Genomic DNA, 22974 nt, shown 5'->3' with positions numbered 1-22974 from the left:
ATGCAAAGTTTTATTTTAAAATACAAAAAGTTGAGCATGGGAGCACATAGGTTTATGGTTCACTGTAGGATTATACATAAAAATACTTCAAAAATGACAAAGTTCAACTTTCTACCAAAAGAACAAATATTAATAAAAATCAAATCCCTGACCACATGCACTTTCTCAACATATGTACAAACAGCCAGCAAAGTGAAAACTTCCTAGCATTCAAACTGTAGAGGGATTTATCCGGAAATGATATACACCAGTGACCTCTTGTACAAGTATATACTCCAAAAATGTCAAAGTGAAACCATCTCCCAAAAGAGCAAATATTATTTGAAATCAAAACCTTGACCGCATACACACCTTTAATATATGTACAAACAGACAGCAAAATAAAAACTTTCTAGGAATCAAACTGTAGGAGGAGTTATGCAGAATATACATGTTCCCATAATGGGATGGACGGACGAACAGGGGTAAAACAATATCCCCCCCCCCCCCGATATTTAGTTGTGGGGGCATAAAAATTGTCTAATTAAACATACATTCCATTAATAACTAAAAAAGCTGATAAGAGAGCAATAAACAATACATCAGTGAAATAATAAGAATGAAAAAAATAACAATTTCGTAACCGTGAGTTGAATAATACATTTTCGTCATAAAATATGTGTCATGTGTTTAAATTATTGTTCATAATAACTTTTGGCCATGAGCGAACCTAATGCATTTATTTTTAATATCAGTTTCATGTGACTGTAATTATTATACATTAAGGTTGCAACTCTTTCAGGCAATGTATTTTTTTTTAATTGTTATCTTACCTTTCACTTCACACCGATCACCTTCATATTCATTTGGACACTGACATGTATAATCACCGTTTAATGTATTCTGACAGGTTCCCCCATGTAAACAAGGATTTGTTGAACATCCTTGATAATCTGAAAAGTATACAAATCATTACATTGATCAATAAAAAGAATATAGAAAGTCAAGGTCGTTAAAAACTTCCATATATATATATATATATATATATATATATATAAGTACGTCTGAGTCAGTGACAACCCTACAACAGATGTATCCATCGGATCGCCATCAATGATGGTGATACATGGCTGTGTACATAATGTATATACAACTCGTCTAAACATCAACCCAACAATGTTAGATCTGTAAATTTGCTTTCGCAAATTTTTGGTTCTTCCCTCGCCGGGATTCGAACCCATGCTACTGTGATATCGTGACACCAAATCGCCTGCACTGCAGCCGTCCCGCTAGACCACACGACCACCTGGGCTCTCAAAAAAGAGCTTTCGGTGGGCATGTGTTACCTTTCCACGTCAGTTTTAATCTAGCGGCGTACTACAGTACATGATATATAAGGCATGAAGATGTTATATATATATATATATATATATATAAAAAAAAAATAAGGCAACATTCATTACTTTAACTGTAAACTATAATTAAGAGTACATACATGTAGAAATTGTCATTCTTATCAGTTGAACATTCGTAGTAAATCATACATATAGCCTTACCACAAACAGGAATGTCGCAGTATTCTTTTCCAATAGTCGGGTCTGTCGATAAGCACCAAGGACTTGATGAACCATCTGGGTTCCGGCAAAAGTTTTCCTGATCTTCAAGGTACCAGTAATTATGTTCATGTGGTTGCTGGCTGTCCCAACGTTGACATTCAGAACCAGATTTTGTCTTTGTTGTACTTCCAAAGTAGTCTGTGCCCTTACCAGTTTGCAAACACTCTTTTGGTGTATCAGCTGTTATAATTATAAGTAAAGAAATAGTATAAGTTTAGGAATATTTTTGTTTGTCATTTAGTTCAATCAAGTACCTAACTTCTACTCACAAACTTTTTTTCTTTTAGCAAGACATATATCTTAATATAATTTGCATTTCCGTATGTGTCCTAGTCAAGTGCCTCTGACCTACAATTGTGTAATTTTACACATTGTAACTAGCATGGAGTGTTGTCTCAAAAAACCTCAAACCACATCTTCTTAGTTCTATTGTATGTTGGTTTTTTTAAATTGAAGTTAATTTATATGTTTTGAAGTTAGGATGTTCCCGCAGTGTTGACGGCCCGTTGATGGAGGCTGGGTTTTTTTTGTGCTCTTTGGTTGGATAGTTGTCTCTTTGAAACATAACTCATTTCCATTCTAATTTTTATTATCTCATTCTTCTGAAATAAAATATATTTGAGTAAATTGTCCTCCTCTTTTCAATAACCTGATATTATTGTGTTTTTTTCTAATGGAGTTCGTTTGTTCAAAGTTTAGTTTTAAAGTTTGCTATTTGTATCTGTATTAACATTTATGTCGACACACTTGTCTCGTTGTTTCTATAATATTATTGATTGCATGAAATAATGTAAGGATCCATTAATAAAAAAATCAAGATTATTTCAAATGTAACATAAAGCCGAAAATAAATTTCTCTAACTACATGTACAAAAAAAAACCAGTTCGTTGCATCAAAACGAATTAAGAACGCATAGAAACAAATATTGTGCCTTTCAATTTTTACATGATATTCCATAAAAATGTCAATGTAATTGAAAAAACACTCAATAATTCACGCACAGAAATATATCTTAACTCGTGAGCGAATAGTATAGATAATAAACGCATACGTCATGCGCATCGTTCAATGAACGTGTGAATCAGTCGCTCGTTAATAATTATTGTAATTTGATTTCCTTTTCTATAGCCAGCTTTTCCTGTTTGAATGGTTTTACACATGTCATTTTTGGGGCCCTTTATATCTTGCTGTTCGGTGTGAGCCAAGGCTCCGTGTTGAAGACTGTACTTTGACTTATAAGGGTTTTCAACTTTACTTTTACAAGTCGTGACTTGGAGATATAGTCGTCTCATTGGCACTCATACCACATCTTCTTATATCTATTTGTAATTGTTCACGTTGTTTATGACTTGTTTTCAGTACATTATTTTTCTGTTAACTTATTTTCACATTTTAGTAGTGTATATTATCTGTATGGTAGACATATATTGACATGGTTTGAGAATATATTTGCAGATTAGATAAAATAGCTTCTGAACATATTTTTTTCTTAAAAACATTGTCGGACGACATTGGCTTCACAAGAAACACGTTTTGATTACATTTCAGGAGACAAATAAGGGCCATCAATATGTCGAAAGTGTCAGAAAAACTCTTTACTTACTGCACTTAGCTATATCACATGTATCCCAGTTTACAATCGGGTCGTCCACGTGACACCATGGGAAAGGACCGCTTCCACTACCTTTACAAACCTCGTTGTTTATGCAAGTTTTCCCCTGTGTTGTTGTAGCTTTACTTCCCAAGTAATCGTAACCATTTATAGACCGGACGCATTCTTGTATATCTAATTCAATGAAGAAAAGAAGTCATACAAATGAATGATATGCATGTTCATCATAAGATAAACGGCTGCTAAATTCCTTTGCGAAGTTTGTTTCTTTTGATCGCGATGTGTTCCTTTATTGTTTATAAATGTTGAAAATTGTTTTAGACTCCGTAGTAAATATATTACTTACCAAGCCTACAACAATACTCTTCTCTTCAAATGTTTCAAAATAATGACACTGTAAATACAACGCGATACATCTTTCCTGGAATAACCCTATTAAAGTGGTACCAACACTTTGACTAATATTTAATTGTTTCGTTTAATGTTCATAAAATTTCGATTTTTTTTTTTACTATGACCCTTTGACAAAAATATAAAAATTTCAAAAAATTTGAACCAACGACTTTATTAGAAAAAGTTCGTTGGTTATATAGCAGTTTGACAAACACTAATAAACTCACCATAGATACCAGGATTGAAACTTTATATTTACGACAGACGCGCGTTTCGTCTACAAAAGACTCATCAGTGACGCTCGAATAAAAAAATATTAAAAAGGCCAAATAAACTACGAAGCTGAAGTGCATTGAGGACGAAAAATTCCTAAAAGTTTTGACAAATACAGCTAATGTAATCTATTCCAGAGGTAGAAAAGCCTTAGTATTTAATTAGCCTTAAATTTGATCATTGAGGAGCTTAATATTTCCTTACCAAAACAACGTGATTAAAACGTTTCGCTGATTTTACAGAGTTATCTCCCTTTAGTGTTAGGTAACACATTAAAGAAAGTTCGATCCTAACAATTAGAAATCCAATGATGAATAAACAATTACATACAAAGAACTTGTAGACCTTTATGACAAAAAGGAACCTGCAAAACGCCAAAAAAATCAGACAGTGCGATCTAAAAGTACTCGGAATGTTTTAAGGTTAGTTCAAAGCCAACTGCATAAAAAAAGTCAATCATGTTTTCCCATAATAAGTCAATCAGAACACATACAAAGGCTTAACTAGAGTTATATGGCATACACAGTAATCGATAGTAATGATCGTGTGTAATGTCCATATATAAATATAGTATTCTAGACATATGGTTTCCAAGTTTTATAGCACTAAGTTCTTATTTTAGTTTAAACATATTTATTCATCATCAATAAAAATATATCATCATACAAAATACACAATAATAATAGGATTCGGAAACAAGCTATATATAGCTTATATTAATCCGTTTCCTTGAAATACCAACTCAAGTTAACTATTACATAAATATAGCATGCAATGTTACTATGATATGGAACAAGTATAAACTAAGTAACTATATAACAAAAAAGAAAGGAGAAAAACAAATCATTTTAAAATAATGAAAATAAATACAACAAAAGAAGAAAAAAAATTAAAAAAAAGAAAAAAGAAAACTACACCGAAATACTACACACATGTTTAGATAAAATGCAACTTAGTGAGAATAGTGAATAACAATTTAACTTGTAAATCTCTTGCACTTTAGTAGGAATTTTTGTACTTTTCCAAAAATATCTTTATTTTGGTCTAAATTTAGAGCTTGTGATCCAAACAAAAGTAAATTCGTGTTAAGTGTGACTGGATAATTAATTGAGAAAATAATGTCATAACGCAATTCGTCATATTTTTTACAATGCAATAAGAAATGAGCTGTAGACTCGATCAAACCACACGAGCAGTTTGAAGAATCTACTAGATTTCGCTTGAACAAATGTTCATTTAGAGAACTACTATTCATCCTCAATCTGGCATGTAATACTTGACCCATTCTTGTACCAGTGTAGTAAAAATTTGGGCATTTATTATTTGGGTTTTTTATACGACTTTTAAAAATGCTTAAAGACGTAGAATTTCTCGTTTGGTCTGGTAACTTATTCCACAATTTAATAGACGAAGGAAGGAAATAATCGGAGTATAGATTGGTTCTTGTACGAATTTCCGAAGTATTTTGAGTCTGACGAGTGAAATGGTTATGTAAATTAACTATTTGATTTGGTACCAAGTTTTGTAAATAATATCGAGTTTCCTTATTCACCATTTTATAAAACATAGTGAGCTTGTGTTTTTCCCTTCTTTCTGAAAGTGTTTCCCAACCCGTTTCCTTATAAAGCATCTGTATCGAAGTTAATTTATTCCCACCTGTTACAATTCTCATAGCTTCAATTTGAACATTTTCCACTTTATTTATCAAGTATTGTGTTTGATTATCCCAAATGACATCCCCGTACTCTAATATTGGTCGAATGTATGAAAAATACATTTTTTCTAAAGTGAACCTATTCAGTACAAAACGCATCTTCCTAAGGATATTCATTCTATTGTATGCACGTTTAACTATATATTCAATGTGAATATTCCATAATCCATTATTTGAAAAAATAATACCTAAATGTTTATGAGTAGAAACTTCTTGAAGATCAGTGTCATTCATTTTTAAGATCGGATGACTAGGTTTTATTGATTTTCTTGAAATAATCATGGTTTCTGTTTTTTGTGAGTTAAAGTTTACAAGCCACTTAGAGGACCACATATGAATTTTATTCAGATCTCCATTAAGAATTTCAGTAGTATTTTCAGGGGTGTCTACTGTCAAATAAATACTAGTGTCGTCTGCAAATAATTTGATAGTAGCTTTAATATCAGATACTATATCATTAATAAAGATAAGAAAAAGTAGCGGACCTAAAATTGAGCCCTGTGGGACACCTGCATTTATCTGTCTCCATGTTGAATTGCTTCCATTTAAGACCACCCGTTGACTCCTCTCAGATAGATAATCACAAAACCAATTAAGTAAATTTCCAGAAATTCCATATTGTTTAAGTTTTGATAATAGCCCTTTATGCCAAACCCGATCAAAAGCTTTGCTGGTGTCACAAAAAACCACCCTAATCTCTTTTCCGTTATCTAAAGCTCTACCAAAGTAGTTAGAAATATCTATAAGTTGATTTATGGCAGAATCGCCTTTTGTAAAACCCGATTGATTAGGGGTGATTATCCTAATTTCAATAAGAAAGTTGTGTACATGTTTATAGACACATCGCTCCATGCACTTTGATAATATACTTAACAGCGAGATTGGTCTGTAATTTTTTACTTCATTACAATTATTACTCTTAAAAACAGGAGTTACATTTGCTTTTTTCCAATCTGCCGGAAATATAGCTTTAGATAAAGATAAATTAAATAGTTTACAAAGTGGAAATTTTAGCTGTGATACAGCCTCTTTTAATAAAATTGGACTTATCAAGTCTGGACCTGAGGCCTTATTTGGATTTAAAATCTTTAAAACATCTTCGACCTCACTATCTTTAAGTGTAATGTCACTTAGTGTATAGTCTGGAACGGTTAAGTCAGGAATAACAGCTTCGGTATCATCTATGTTTGTCTGCATGGCAAAAAAGTTATTAAATTCATTCGCTTTATCGATATCATTAAAAATCAAGTTATCATTCTTAAGCAGGGGAGGAATACCCGAGTGAGAAGGTTTGATACCAGAAATTTGGTTACAAGTTTTCCACCATGTTCTTGCCGATAGGTTACTATTTGACAATTTTTGTATAAGATTATTTTGATATTGTTCGCGAGCTTGTCTTATTGAAGTGGTCACTTTATTTCTATTTTGTCTAAATTTATTCCAATCGGCGGGTCGGTTAAACCGATTAGCTTTCGAGTGTAAACGGTTTTTCTTTCTTATGAGTTTTCTTAAATCGTTATTTAACCAAGCAGGGTCAGATTTACGAATAGTTACGATTCTATTGGGTATGGAAATTTCAGCTGCATCAAGGATACGATTTGAAATTTCTGAATTAATTTTATCAACATCATTTAGAGCAAATATTCTATCCCAGTTGGTTTTGGTCAATATGCGTCTATATTCATCAACATCACCTTGCTTATATAACCATATTTTTCTTTTAAAAGACAAACAAGCAGGTTTTTGTGCATTAATAAACCCCATAACTGGACAGTGATATCTTATTTGGTCTAAAAGTGGTGGCCCGACTCCACAATACGGTACAAAATCGGAATTATCAGTTATAATTAAGTCAATTAGCGAAGACGATTGTTCCGTAAAATGAGTTGGATCTTCAATAAGTTGTTCTAGACTGTAATTTGTAAAAATATTATGTATTTTGGAATTAGCCCAATTTAGCAAGTTATCGTTAAAATCTCCCGTTACAATAATTCGGTCACATTTTACATCATTTACGGCAGACTCAATTGAACTTTCAATTTTTGTCCATATTTCATTATTACTTTTAGGTGGCACGTAGAAGGTTCCGCACAATACATTTTTGTTATTTATTTTTAGCTGAATCCATATAACCTCAACACCGGGCACTTCCAAATCATCACGTCTCTTCGAATGAATATTTTCTTTAACATATACTATTACCCCTCCCCCACTTTTCATGGGACCCCTATCTTTCCTGAATGGTTTCTGGTAGTTTAAAAGTTCAGCTGAGTCTGACGAGTTATTACCGTTCAACCAAGTTTCAGTAATTGACAGTATATCAAAATCTTCGTACTCAGCAAGAATCAGATCAAGTTTTGGAAGTAAGCTTTGCACATTTAAATGTAAAAAGGAAATTGAAGTTGAAAACATTTCACGTATACTGTTACTCTCTGATACACTTTCGAAGCTAATATTATGATCGTCATTATCATCAGATAGTGGATGAGGGCCAGGATTAGTTTCTATTCCACCCATAATAAGAAGTAATTGAAGAACAAGTAACACAAATATAATTTGAACAACGTTATCCGAAGACTGATCTCTATCCCCTAAACAATGCGATTGACTATCATTTTCGATAAAACCGAAATGTGAACAATTTTTTATGCATTTGTTTAAAACAGACAATTCAAGAGAAAACCAAATCATTGTGATAACTCTAAAAGTGTTAACCTTTTCTTTTGAAAAATACAACAAGTAGAAAAGATACACTTCATACGTATTACAAAATAGATTATTTGTTTTACCACATATGTTATGTACAAAAAGACCAACTCTCATTCTATATTGATCGATTCCAATACCCATTATGTAACACCAGACTGGTCAACTAAGTAGTGAGAGTGGTCATACAAAAATACAAGAAGATAACAATACAAGTCTACACTGTCTATAAATAAACATTCAATAGAATTCAAAACATTCAAAACAGTTTGCATTTCATCGGTGTACAAAAATAAGCAATAAAAAAGGGAATTTAACTTATATACAAAAAATATGTTCCTGACCAGATCAAGGAACATACAACTGGGACGTGGAGGATTTAAAACAAACTTTTTTTATACTATCATGACTGGAAAATATTTTAATATAAAGGTCATTCGTTTGTGAACTATTGTGAACTGTTTTTTTACACAACCGTTAGGTCGTGATTATACGCATGAATAAATATTTATACGATGTTAACAGTAAAGTTATAATTATTACTCTCTTAGATGTTTGTTAGATGTAACAACATTTTTATACATTTTTATTGAGAATATAGATTGTAGCGAATTCATATTTAATATTATAAAACAAATAGCAGAATTATCATTTACCGATAACTTTATATATATTTTTTTGTTATTATAATTTAAATGTTTATACATTTCTATTTGTAAATTTGAAGTTTGAAATATAAATACACAAGGCAAATTTATAAAAGAAAGCAAAAATATAATTTACCCTTTTTGATAGTAGGGTTTCCCTTAGTTTAACGATATACATTTTACGCAAATAACATTATGACACAACTTTTAGGCATTAGTGTCTATTTTGCGAAGCTACTATCGTCTTAATTAGCTATATATTTAGATACAGTTTGTACATGTGAATGGTATCAGTGTCTAAGATCCATCTTGTCGGTCATCTGAGGTGGCTGATTGATTGATAGAAGAAGATACTGACTGAGCATAAGTACGGTATTTGGGACCCTTGGTACTCTCTTTGTTGTGGTGTCTTTCTTTAGAGTTCATTTCGAGTCTATGAAGGAAGTCAAAGACGCCCGGAATACAAAAATTGGCACAAAACTGATCAAATGAGTCCTGAGTGTTTACTACATGTATTTGTTCTTGGTTGTCCTTCACCATAATTTTGCCATCGTTTGTCCATGTGTCCTTTATAATATGCTCTATTTTTAATTGTCGGACCTTGTAAGCAATGTTGTTTCTTGTTTTAGTTAAGTCCTCGTTTAGTTTAACATACTTCATATCCCGTCTATTTTTCAGTAGCTTTTTGCATCGAAGTATGCGTTTTTTGACTTGAGGATCTTTAAGTCTTACAATTATTGTAAGACTTAAAGATCTAACAATAATTTGCCTAGGTGTTTTGGATTGAACATGATTCTCATTTTAACTGCTGTTAATTGTGAGCGGCGCCGAACCAATTCTATGCGATCTTATAATGTCTCCAGGTTGCAGCTCTCTGTCAATCGATTTTATTAGGGTTGTTACCAGCTCGGTAGTTTTGTCCGATGTTTCCGTATTGCCACCATCAGGAATGCCATTGATTCTCATTAAATCACGACGACCATACTGCTCGAGAGAATCAAGATCGTCTCGCAATTTTTGATTTTCATTCGAAAGTGTATTTATCTCTTGTTTATATTGGTCTATGGTTGCTTTGATGGTATAATCAATTTCGGAATGTAGCATATTTTTTAGTTCCAGAGCAATTCTAGTTACATCGGATTGAGATAAAGTACATGTGATTGGCTGAGAGGTAGACTTCGAGGGTGGTAGGTGGTCAAAAGAGCTCAGTCCAGCTTTTATAGGAGCATGCCTTATAACGGACGGATCTACATTTATAGACGGAGATTTTGCTGTTTCTGGAGAAGTTTGCGATGACATTATAAACCTTTTTGTAGATTCTTGTACTGGTGGTGACGGCTTGCTGTCTCTACGCAGCCTGTGTTTATTAATATCAGGTGTAGACATTGACATTGATAATAGTAGTATTAATCAATGAAAATATTTAATGTTATGTTTACAATGTTTACATTGTTATAAATGACAGGTGACCGTAATTGTTTATGTTTATGTTTATGTTTATGGTTGAATTACCTCGATAAGAAGAACTCACTGTATATAACGTATACAAACTGCCCACTGGAATACACTAACTTCACATCAGTTCATATCACAAATATCACATTTTGAAGATAGCCAATGTCTTTGTAACGTTCCACGTTACATTAAAGTTCGATATCACACATCCTCCAGAGTAGGGAAAGTGTTTAAATGGTCATAATTTTAGTATTTAACACGAGCTAAAAAAATAACGTCCACCATTGTACAGAGCATGCGTGGATCCTTATTTTAGTTTTGATATTTAAAAAAAATAATTGGCATAATTAATTATAAAAACCGATGAAGACAATATTCAATAATCATACAATGTTACAGTTACTACTTATGTTTTATTAAGAACACCACCTTACACTTCCGAATGCACATGTAAATGAATGTACTTTCAATATGTATTTCATGATCAGTGCATTTAACCTATAAAACATTTAAGGATGGAGCTAACACATAATCGTTTGACACAGTATTTTTGAGTTACCATAGTCATAGATACACTTGAGTTTACAAAGCTTAAAATCTTAAACATTAGAAAAACCTGCCTCAATTAGGTAGTTCATAAACTAAACAGATCCTGGAACATCTTATACAGTATGTATATAAAACAGATTCGCCAATATTAATTTGATACGTCAGACGCGCGTTTCGTCTACATAAAACTTATCAGTGATGCTAAGAAAGCCAAACAAGTATAAAGTTGAAGAGCAATGAGGGAACTAAAATTCCAAAACGTTGTGCTAAATACGACTAAGATATATATAAGTGTAAAAAAAACTATGCTTACGACAGTGTGGAATTTCGCAAAAGTCCCATCGTTCGTCGGGATCTGTGGTATAACACCATGGCAAAGGTTCATCACCCCGAGTATTTCGACAGTAGTTTTCGTCATTGTCATATGTATGATAAGTATGTGAGTGTGGAGAACTGGAATCCCAACGTTGACATGTTTTCCCGTTTTTTGTTTTACTTAGTGTTCCGATGTAATCTTTTCCGGTGGCAGATAAAAGACAATCCGACTTCACAGGAATATCTGAAAATAAGTAAAATTGATTAAGAATAGTCCATTTTCAATTGCCGAAAAAAACAACTCCCCTTTGTCAATCGTAGACTGGTTCTATACCGTACACAATTGGCTTTTCACAATGCAGAACATGCAAAGTTGGAATTGATGCATCGGCGGTTTATCTAATTTTTCATGAAAAATAACTTTTAGCGACAAAAGTTTTTAGCTAAACAACAAAATAATGTAATTAAAAGATTTGAAAAACTGAAAGGTTACTCACATTACGCACGTTTAAATTTGCACTTTCCCCTAGCTCTACATTGTCAATAACTAGAGGCTCTAAAGAGCCTGTGTCGCTCACCTTGGTCTATGTGCATATTAAACAAAGGACACAAATGGATTCATGACAAAATTGTATTTTGGTGATGGTGATGTGTTTGAAGTTCTTACTTTACTGAACATTCTTGCTTCTTACAATTATATCTATAATGAACTTTGCCCATTAGTAACAGAGAAAAATATTTGGTAAAAATTTACATAAATTTACCAAATTAATGAAAATTGTTAAAAATTGACTATAAAGGAGTTTAAGGGGTCAATTGACCATTTAGGTCATGTGGACTTATTTGTAGATCTTACTTTGATGAACATTATCGCTGTTTACAGTTTATCGCTATCTATAATAGTATTCAAGATAATAACCAAAAACAGCAAAATTTCTTTAAAAATTACCAATTGGAGGGCAGCAACCCAACAACCGGTTGTCCAATTCATTTGAATATTTCAGGGCAGATATATATTGACTTGATTAACAATTTAACTCCTTGTCAGATTTCCTCTAAATGATTTGGGTTTCAGAGTTATAAGCAAAAAACTACTTGTTACCCCTGTTCTATTTTTAGCCGTGGTGGCCATCTTGGTTGGATGGCCAGGTCATCGGACACATTTTTCAAACAAGGTACCTCAAAGATGATTGTGGCCAAGTTTGAATTAATTTGGCCCAGTAGTTTCAGAGGAGAAGATTTTTGTAAAAGATAACTAAGATTTACGAAAAATGGTTAAAAATTGACTATAAAGGGCAATAACTCCTAAAGGGGTAAACTGACCATTTCGGTCATGTTGACTTATTTGTAGATCTTACTTTGCTGTACATTATTGCTGTTTACAGTTTATCTCTATCTATAATAATATTCAAGATAATAACCAAAAACAGCAAAATTTCCTCAAAATTACCAATTCAGGGGCAGCAACCCAACAACGGGTTGACCGATTCATCTGAAAATTTCAGGGCAGATAGATCTTGACCTGATAAACATTTTTACTAAATGTCAGATTTCCTCTAAATGTTTTGGTTTTTGAGTTATAAGCCAAAAACTGCATTTTACCCCTATGTTCTATTTTTAGCTGTGGCGGCCATCTTGGTTGGTTGACCGGGTCACGCCACACATTTTTAAAACTAGATACCCCAAAGATGGTTGTGGCCAAGTTTGGATTAATTTGGCCCAGTAGTTTCAGAGGAGAAGATTTTTGTAAAAGATTACTTATATTTATGAAAAATGGTTAAAAATTGACTATAAAGGGCAATAACTCCTAAAGGGGTCAACTGACCATTTCGGTCATGTTGACTTATTTGTAAATCTAACTTTGCCGAACATTATTGCTGTTTACAATTTATCTCTATCTATAATAATATTCAAGATAATAACCAAAAACAGCAAAATTTCCTCAAAATGACCAATTCAGGGGCAGCAACCCAACAACGGGTTGACCGATTCATCTGAAAATTTCAGGGCAGATAGATCTTGACCTATAAAACATGTTTACCCCACGTCAGATTTCCTCTAAATGCTTTGGTTTTTGAGTTATAAGCCAAAAACTGCATTTTACCCCTATGTTCTATTTTTAGCCGTGGCGGCCATCTTGGTTGGTTGACCGGGTCACGCCACACATTTTTTAAACTAGATACCCCAATGATGATTGTGGCCAAGTTTGGTTCAATTTGGCCCAGTAGTTTCAGAGGAGAAGATTTTTGTAAAAGTTAACGACGCCGGACGACGGACGACAGACGACGGACGACGGACGCCGGACGCAAAGTGATGGGAAAAGCTCACTTGGCCCTTCGGGCCAGGTGAGCTAAAAATGTATGTCCCTCGCAAGCGATACAACAAAAAATGGATCTCTTATTACAGGATCACTTACGGAAATTGGCCAATAGACTATTAGCTCAATGCGAAATGATGTTTTTGCAACTTATCAATAGTTATAATATGGTATGACGTTCATAAATAGTAACCCTACAAAGGTATTTTATTTCAAATTACTGTATATAAACGAAATAGTTTCAAAGAATTTGATTTTTTGTTTCTTTTTTTAAAAGTCATAATTTGAGAAAAATAAATAGTTTACCACAAAGCACTTTTATAAACGGTATATAGATTCAAAGAGCAAGGAGAGTAATCAACTGAAAAAAAATCATCGTAGCAGTCCAGTCCAGAGATAACTTGTACTTACTAAAAATAAAATGACATTGTGCATATTATTTATGAAAATATGTTCTTATGATTAGTCATAAACAGTTCGATTGATGCATTTTAAGTCTTTTATATTGTATCATATATGGAAAATGAATAACAAGATTAAAACCGCAGTAATAATTGAATAGAATGTACAAATACCATGGTTGAAAGTCGTGTTACATTCCCCCCTGTTTTATGTCATGATATTAAGCTTTTTCGAAATTTTATCTTTCCTTCATATTGAGGAAGATTCAAAACAGAGAGATCCATAAGTATTGTAATTTGATATGAAATTGTAACGCTTACATTTCCTCCTTTATTCTTTAGTATTTTCGTCTTTCAGTAAAATCTACCAGCAACGTGATTTATAAATGTCATGTTTTCGTTTTTAATTTGAAAATGTTCAATAATAATATTTTTTAGTTAACTGCAAAACTAGTCATGTCATGTTCTTAATCCCAAAACGGATTCGTGGCCATAACATTGATTCTACATGACGGGTAGATCATGCTAAGCATGATATGTTTAGCCTGTTAATACAGTGAGTTGTTGCGATCCGGGTGGAAATTACGTAATTTTCTTGGCGGAGTTTTGAAATGCACCTTATTATGAAGAATATATCGATTTATTTTATCTTTAGTGTTTAACTTATTGAAATTCAAAATATGTAGCTTGACTTGTATAAATCAAAAAGACTTACCACATATTCCAGGAATCAATTTGATGTCATCGATAGCAATATCACCTTCCCAGTTACTTCCACGTGTTGTTTCAATTAGAATCTTAAACGAGAAGAATGAAAATTAAAAAACATATTAAGCATAATTTCTGCAAAAAAAAAGAGTTTAGACAGTCAGTTAAGAATATTATGCCACAGTCAAGACATAACAAACTGCAAACATACGTCAGAGGAAACCGTTGTCATTAAGAAGATACTAGTATGTGTTTTTACTTTTAATTTAACCTTTATATGTTTCATATTTAAACATGTGCCATTTCTTGCCGAATTAAGTTGTTTCATAACATGTACAAGTACACTCCCGTGATATCGCGGGTCCGTGACTGAATTAAAGTATATAACTATGCCTAAGACTTATTTTAGTAATTGGTTTTGTCATCTGATAAAGTCATGTCGATTATAAAATACACAGTTTTCTCTGCTTTCAAATCTTTCTGTTTGAACCCGTCGACCTGGAACTTATCAATTATTGGAAATATTTATTATTTGGAAAACAAAAGGTCCAGGCTATCCAGGAATGGGGTATTTTTTAATCAACAGCATTGTCCTATATTAGTTATCTTAGAAAGTCTTGCTGATTGCTGAATAAAGCTACAATAGGGAACAATCTGACAATGATTGAATTTAGTAGTGTCAGCCCTTTGATTATGACCCGTGTATATAGCAAAATCCTAAATACACCGTTTGGTGGTGCGCCTGTCAAATGCGGAACGTACAGATAAGGTAATAGCTAACAGGTGAATATACTATTGGTATCGGTATCGGATTAGACCCGGAACTTGTTAATTATTGGCAATATTAATTATGTGGAAAACAAAAGGGTCTGGGGTGGTGTAATTTTTAATCTACACCATTGGCCTATATTAGTTATATATAGAGTTGAATTCTTTGATTTGTCGTTTTTACCCGATGACGGCTGACAAATTGGACCTCGTAATTTTAGTATTATAGATGTGTAAGATATCATGGCTGTATATTTGTATCAGATGTTTATTTTTTATTTCCTGAGAAAAATTCAACATTATCGAAAACAATTTCAAATAACTTTAAAATTAAGTTATTTTTCAAATCGAACCCTGTGATGAATACTGAAATCAGGAATGAAGATAGATTTCCTAATGTTTTTAGTGTCTGAAGTTATTGGTATAAACAATTGTTCTTGATGAAAGTGATTAAATACAATACCTGTAATCAACACTGGTTTTGGTGAGTTTCGTGTCATTCAGCCTTTAGTTTAGAATGTTGAACTTTTAAGCTGGTGTTTGTCTATTGATCGTTTTTCGTTTTTGCTATGATATTGTCAGTTTATTTTCGATTGACTTTGAATATCCGTTTGGTATATTTTGCATCTTTTTTTTATATCTCCTTACAACATCTTTATAACCAAGAGTGGAGACAATTCTGCATATATATCATTTAAGGTAGCACAATACAAAGATTTTATAACTCCAACTCCCAAGTTTATAAAATGCTGTAACTTTCTTAATAATGCTTGAAATTTTATAAAAGTGGTAGTTTTGGATAGCTAACAGATTACTCTTTCAAATTAATGCAATGTTAGTATTATACAATAATTATGTAACCAATTATAATGTTAACTGTGTCTAAACTATTTTTCACCAAATTTCCACTTTCAAATGAAATTAGCTTCTGCATAGGTATCCCTAGAGGGTTGATTTTATTATATGTTGTTCCTATGGCCATTATCTACAAAAGGGTGTCTCAGATTTTAGATAGAATGTATAGAACAAATTTTACATCTAATTAAACACTATCGTCTTTTATGTGGTTAGGATGGTTACACTAGTTAGAGATTTATGAGAGAATGGAATACCATAGAGGCAATCTGAGACACCCTTTTGAAGCCCATGATGTGTTGATTAAGATTTCGTTAAAATTTTCTGTATAGTTAAAGAGATGGTAGAGCTAAATTCATTCAAGTGAACTTAACCAGATGTTGCCAATAATTACATAATAATTGATTACATAATGATTGCATAATAAAAATATTGCATTCATTTAAAAGATTAATCTTTCATCTATCTATATATACCTCTTTTATTATTTTCTATGCATTCATAAGAAAGTTACAGCATTACAAAGGTTAGTGATTGGAGTAAAAAAATCTTTGTATTGTGCTACCTTAAAATCCCTTTTTTTTCAATATGTTTACATCAATAGTATAAGTACCTGTAAATTGACCGTTGAAGGTATGTTTATAGCAGCAGCAAGCCAACTGAATCCTTGGTTACCATTTTTTGACCACAAGACATTCGAGGATGATTTGACAGTTAAAGATCCGATTCCAGCACCAAACATATTGTAGTAGAATTTTAAACAACGGTCTTCCGCTATGAAAAAAAACCCATATTTACATTAATGTATAAATGTATGTTAACCTTCATCGGAAGGTTGAAGAATACGTAAAAATTTATGTACTTGTTTCTTAAATTATAATCTTTGTCTAATAGATTTACTAGTAGCACGAGGTCATTGCAGCGGAAACAATATTGATAACCATCTTCTTATATCTGTTGTTCGTTGCTTTAGACAATGGCAAAGTAATTGTAAATTAAACGACGTACCGCGTTATAAAAGACAAATATTCTATTTACTATAAGACGTGTCACGGTACTTGTCTATCCCAAATTTATGTATTTGGTTTGATGTTATATTTGTTATTCTCATCGGATTTTGTCTAATGCTTAGTCCGTTTCTGTGTGTGTTACATTTTAATGTTGTGTCGTTGTTCTCCTCTTGTATTTAATGTGTTTCCCTCAGTTTTAGTTTGTTACCCCAATTTTGTTTTTTGTCCATAGATTTAAGAGTTTTGATCAGCGGTATACCACTGTTGCCTTTATTTATTCTATCATTGTTTATGAACATTTCCATTTAAACGAACAAGCAACAAATATAAGAAACACATTATATACAAAGTCATTACAGAAATTAAAATGGAGCACAAGAGATAAAAATAGTCATATACAAACACTGCATACATTAGATATTTAGGCTAAATAAACTACCATAAAAAACTAACCATATCCGAAGATCTTAAGAAGACGAATATCCTGCTTTCAATGTAACATCTATCTAATTGTCATATGGTCAAAGAAGGTACATTATATATCAGAACTACTGATGACAAATTCGCTTTTGAATTCAAAAATGCCTTTTTGGCAGAATACGACAATGTTTAACAGCTTAAAAGATCCATGTCATTGTTCTTTCACCTCCGTTGGCCGGGGTTAAATAGAGACGGGAACGAGCTACAAGCTTAAGTCACGTGTCGTTATAAAATGTAAGATTATAATCAAACTACTCGAAACTACAGATTTATTGTGAAAAACTGAAGCCACACGTGTTTCTTGTTATTTTTATCATCTGTCTGTGAGTTTTACATATTAAGCACTCTTGAATACAAAACAAATAGATAACATATTGAAATGTTTAAACATTTTACCAGGTAAAGTTATATCAGACTGTAAAACAGCTTTATCATTTGGTAACCTTGGTGATGATGATTCAGCGTACATGTAATTATTTCCCTCAGCTGCACTTTCTGGTCCAGTCAGATCGGAAACTGTGGGCCCCTGCAGTAAATCAAATACATATATGGTATTTCATGTGAGAATAATTTTTAGGACTTAAACTCCAAACATCAAAAAAGGTTTAAAGGCCAAATAAAAAAAACGAAGTTGAAGAGAATTAATTATGACCATATTAATGATAATTCATGTCAATACAGAAGTGCTGACTACTGGGATGGTGATAACCTCTGTGAATAAAATCTCCTCCGGCATGCAAATCAAATAATAAAATAGTAGAATGGAACATGAACACATGTTCAAACCCATATCATCGTCTTTGACATAACAATTGCTTTAAAGAGCACACGATTACGATGATTTTATATAGTATATTTACTAAAACAAGAATTCTTTTAAACGTTTTAACTTATTAATGAGCATGATTCCCGTTTTTTTATGTGATTTATCTCATGTTAATTGCATTACTATATGATTTGTGTTACAATAGTGGTTTGACTTAAAAACCACAAATATACACGTTAAACATTTACTAATCTGAATATAGCGTTTGGACATTTTGATCATGCAATCTAGGTCTATAATAATTACTCGTTTTAAAACTTTCCGTTTCAAAAACAAACATTATTGTTTCACAGAACTTTAACTTGACTTGATCACCACTACGGGCTGATTAAGTGGAGCACTAACTAAATACTTTTGTGTTTTTGTTGTCTCGCTTGTTCAACTAATCGCAGCAATTGCTCCCTTGGTGTATTTTCACTTTTACTAGAACACACCCGTCATATCGCGGGTCCGTGACTGAATTAAAGTATATAACTATGCGCAAGCCTTATTTTAGTATTATTTTTTATCTGATAAAGTCATGCCGATTATAAGATACACAGTTTTCTCTGCTTTCAAATATTTCTGTTTGAACCCGTCTGGAACTTATCAATTATTGGTAATATTATTTATTTAGATAACAAAAGGTCCTGGAATGGAGTATTTTTTAATCAACAGCATTGTCCTATGTTAGTTATAAATGAAGTTGAATTCTTTGATTCACTATTTTATGTCATACCCGCTAACAAATTGAAAACGGTTCCTATATACACCTTATTTTTAGTCCAGATTTTTAGTATTCGTATTATTATCTTAGAAAGTCTTACTGATTAAAATACTACAATAGGTAACAATTTGACAATGATTGAATTTAGTAGTGTCAACCCTGTGATTATGATCCGTGTATAGCATATTCTTAAATACACCGTTTGGTGGTGCACCTGTTAGATGCGGAACGTACAGATAAGGTAATAGGTAACAGATGAATATAATATTGGTATCGGTATCGGACTCGACCCGGAACTTCTTAATTATTGGCAAAATTAATTACGTGGACAACAAAAAGGCCTGGAGTGGTGTAATTTTTAATCTACACCTTTGTACTATATTAGTTATATATAAAGTTGAATTCTTTGATTCGTAGTTTTTACGTGATGACGGCTGACAAATTGGACCTCGTAATTTTAGTATTATAGATATGCGATTTATCGATAATAGGGAAAACTCATAAAAAGTTACAAATGTATGTGTATAAACAGCCAATGTTATTATGACATAGGCTTCACTTAGAGTAGAGCTTTAATTGAACTCAAACTATGACATTATTTATATGAATAAGGCATCTAAAATCGACTTACAGCATATATAATCCAGTCAAACTCGTCGTTTTTTACATTCTTCAGAAAACATTTACTTCCCTTTTCAAATGTGCATTCCAACGTTTCTGAAGCTGTAAAAAAAGGAATGTTTAATTTCAATTCTTTGAAGATGGATAACACTTTTACACAATTTATTCCATGTCTTTTATTTAGTTTCTTTAATTCTTTGTGAATTATGCTTAACTGAAATTGTGTTTCAATCTTGTTTAAAGTTTTTTTTAAAAACGACAAAGGAAAGATAACCCCTTAGCAAACTGTGTATATGTCCTTACCAATAGTCAGATTTAAGACGTTCTGTGGGTGTATTATTTTGACATTTTTACTCTTTGAGTATGTTTGTTTTGTTCATGCATCGTTGACAATGTAATGGAATTTGATGCGACTGTCATACAAGTGAGAGGTTTAGCTAGCTATAAAACCAGGTTCAATCCACCATTTTCTACATTAGAAAATGCCTGTACCAAGTCAGAAATATGACAGTTGTTATCCATTCGTTTGATGTGCTTGGACTTTTGATTTTGCCTTTTGATTTTTGATTTTCCTTTTTGAATTTTCCTCGGAGTTCAGTATTTTTGTGTTTTTACTTTTTTGTATACATTTGGTCCTGTCAAGTAATTGTTATACTTCAATTGAATAGATTAATGCGACATTTCTATAGTGATTTCTTGTTTAGATATATCATAGTATTATGTGTATATATTCCGTATTATTGTATGTAATATTATCACTTATACATATTTTTCATAAGATTTTAGTAGATCACCAACGTTTCGAAAAAGAAAAACCATCAACCGATACCTTTTCAAAATAAATAATTTTATGTTATAAAATTAAATAAATAAAAGATAATCTTCAGTTATTGATTGTAAGTTAATATTTTATAAAAACTAGTGGAAGGTCGTCTACTTTCCATTCAAAGAATAATAAACATTAAAAGTTTAAAAAACGATATATTGTTATATTATCGCTTTTAAATACCTTTGACTTGATCACATTTCTGTCCTTCAAATCCTGGATCACATTCACATCGATATGCCTGATTTTCACAGTCCTTACAAACTCCATATATGCATGGATCTGGAATGCATCCTGTAAAAAGTATACTCCTTGATAAGTATATACCAAAATTTAAAAAACAAATAGGAAATGACAGTAGATGTTGCAATACTTATGCTTCACATATATACAACAAGTTTATAGATGTTTTAATCTCAATAACTAATCAACGTAATACAAAACAAAATGTCTTTAAATTTATTTGTATTTGAGTTTATTAATAATGCAGTTCATGAAAAAAGGATGTTAGAAGACAGCTCCTCGTGGTTTTGAGTATAAAGGAATTATCAGTACAACTGTCACCAACAGGGCATGTCAAAGCAGGAGAGATCGCTTGAACGATATGGCAATGTTCGTCATGAGTATAAGGGACACGGTTTGTTTAAACATGAATACAATTAGGTCAAACACAAATCCATGTTGCTAAATATCCGTATTTTTTTTTAATTGGTTTTGTTAGTTTTAAGTGTTTTGTGTATTGCAGGTGATGACACTCCCATATAACGTTATAAAGGGGCATAACTCGATCTGTGTTTTGTGGTAATAAGCATTGTTTACCAGTTTCATAACATTTGGTAGATGCAAACTAAAGTTAGAGAACAGAAACCAAGGTTCGCACGTACATACCTAAGTACAGACTTACAGACAGACACTTATAACACTGAGCGACCCTATATTGCACGTATCAAACTAACCAAAAACTTCATAAAAGAACGATAAGAACAACAAATATTAATAGAAATTTGTAACCAGAAATAAGTTACATATTTTCAAATGAATAAGCAATGCCATTAATCGTAAAGCATCTAACTAATGTGTAAAAACTAACTAAAATATCACAAAGTAAAATTTTCTGTAAAATTCGGAACTGAAATGGGGAACATATCAAAAAGACAACATCCCGACCAAACAGCAGATAGCAACCAGAGTCAGTATTCATCATATTGTACAGTTAAAAAATAACAGCATCAATCCTTTTAACTTATAAAATATTATCACAACATTCACATGACATGTAAATTTAAAGAAGACAATGTCGCATCTATAGATGTCTTTTTTGTTTGTGTTGTTTTCTGCTGGTTTCTTTTTCATTTTCCCTCATATTATGCTTAATCAGAAGTAAAATGTATTATACCATCCTTAGTTGTTGTGGCTTGAAGGGAAAATCCTTTCTCTGGGGAATGTAGCTTTCCAAATTCACTGTCGAATATAAGTAACATGAGATTCTTTTCACCCCACGCGGTCGTTACCCACGAATCACCACTAGAATCACCACAAACTCTGTCAAAACACAATAAAGAAATCAGAATCAATACATCATAGGAAACATGGTAATGAAATATTCATATATCTAATAATTTTATTGCTATTCGATAAATTAAGGGTGCGACTCCTAATGATTCACCTTTATGAATCTATTTTGGACAATCTTTCTTAACGTTTCAACGTATATGTACAACACTTTTTAGTGTTATATATTACCGTTCCAGATGAAGGTAAATATTTTAAAATTTGTCGGACTCACGAAATTCATAGTTTTTATTTTTCAGTATAGGTCTAATCGATTAAACGCGCTCGAACGCTTAATTTCTCGATTTCTAAATTTTATTATTTTTATATAAAGCCTACCTGATAATGGTAACCTGAGAACTGGACGTCGTATGGACTTATGAGCAGAAATAAAAACCGGAATCCAGATTATTACTTTATTGCATATCATTTTAACATAGCATTTTGTTGAGTTTTTTTTTTATTTCCCTTAGTATCGTTACTACATTTTCTTTTCCGTTTAAGTGTTTGTTGCTCAAGTGGAACATAATTTTATAAAATCATCAGTGACTCTATTTTCTCACTTAATATTTTTTTAGTTTAACAACAAGAACAAATAGTATAATTAGGTAAACCAGATAAAATTTTGTTTCTATCTTCAGTATT

The 22974-nt window shown here is 32.1% G+C and overlaps 1 protein-coding gene across 1 annotated transcript in view; it reads right to left on the bottom strand.

Moving 5' to 3' along the window:
- LOC143071809 (uncharacterized) overlaps positions 1–22974 on the bottom strand; it is a 57966-nt gene that overhangs the window by 2125 nt on the left and 32867 nt on the right. Inside the window, exons 14-23 of the mRNA XM_076246407.1 lie at positions 22175–22320; positions 20962–21072; positions 19963–20054; positions 18196–18325; positions 16923–17083; positions 14694–14775; positions 11259–11504; positions 3200–3382; positions 1536–1775; positions 813–932 (exon numbers count right to left, since the gene is read on the bottom strand). Coding sequence (XP_076102522.1) covers positions 813–932; positions 1536–1775; positions 3200–3382; positions 11259–11504; positions 14694–14775; positions 16923–17083; positions 18196–18325; positions 19963–20054; positions 20962–21072; positions 22175–22320 — 1511 coding nt within the window. The remainder of the gene's footprint in view (positions 1–812; positions 933–1535; positions 1776–3199; positions 3383–11258; positions 11505–14693; positions 14776–16922; positions 17084–18195; positions 18326–19962; positions 20055–20961; positions 21073–22174; positions 22321–22974) is intronic.

The sequence above is a fragment of the Mytilus galloprovincialis genome, chromosome 4, assembly GCF_965363235.1.
Source record: "Mytilus galloprovincialis chromosome 4, xbMytGall1.hap1.1, whole genome shotgun sequence".
Lineage (NCBI taxonomy): Eukaryota > Metazoa > Mollusca > Bivalvia > Mytilida > Mytilidae > Mytilus > Mytilus galloprovincialis.
The sequence above is the reverse complement of the archived record's forward strand: the minus strand, read 5'-3'. Positions and strand labels throughout refer to the sequence as shown.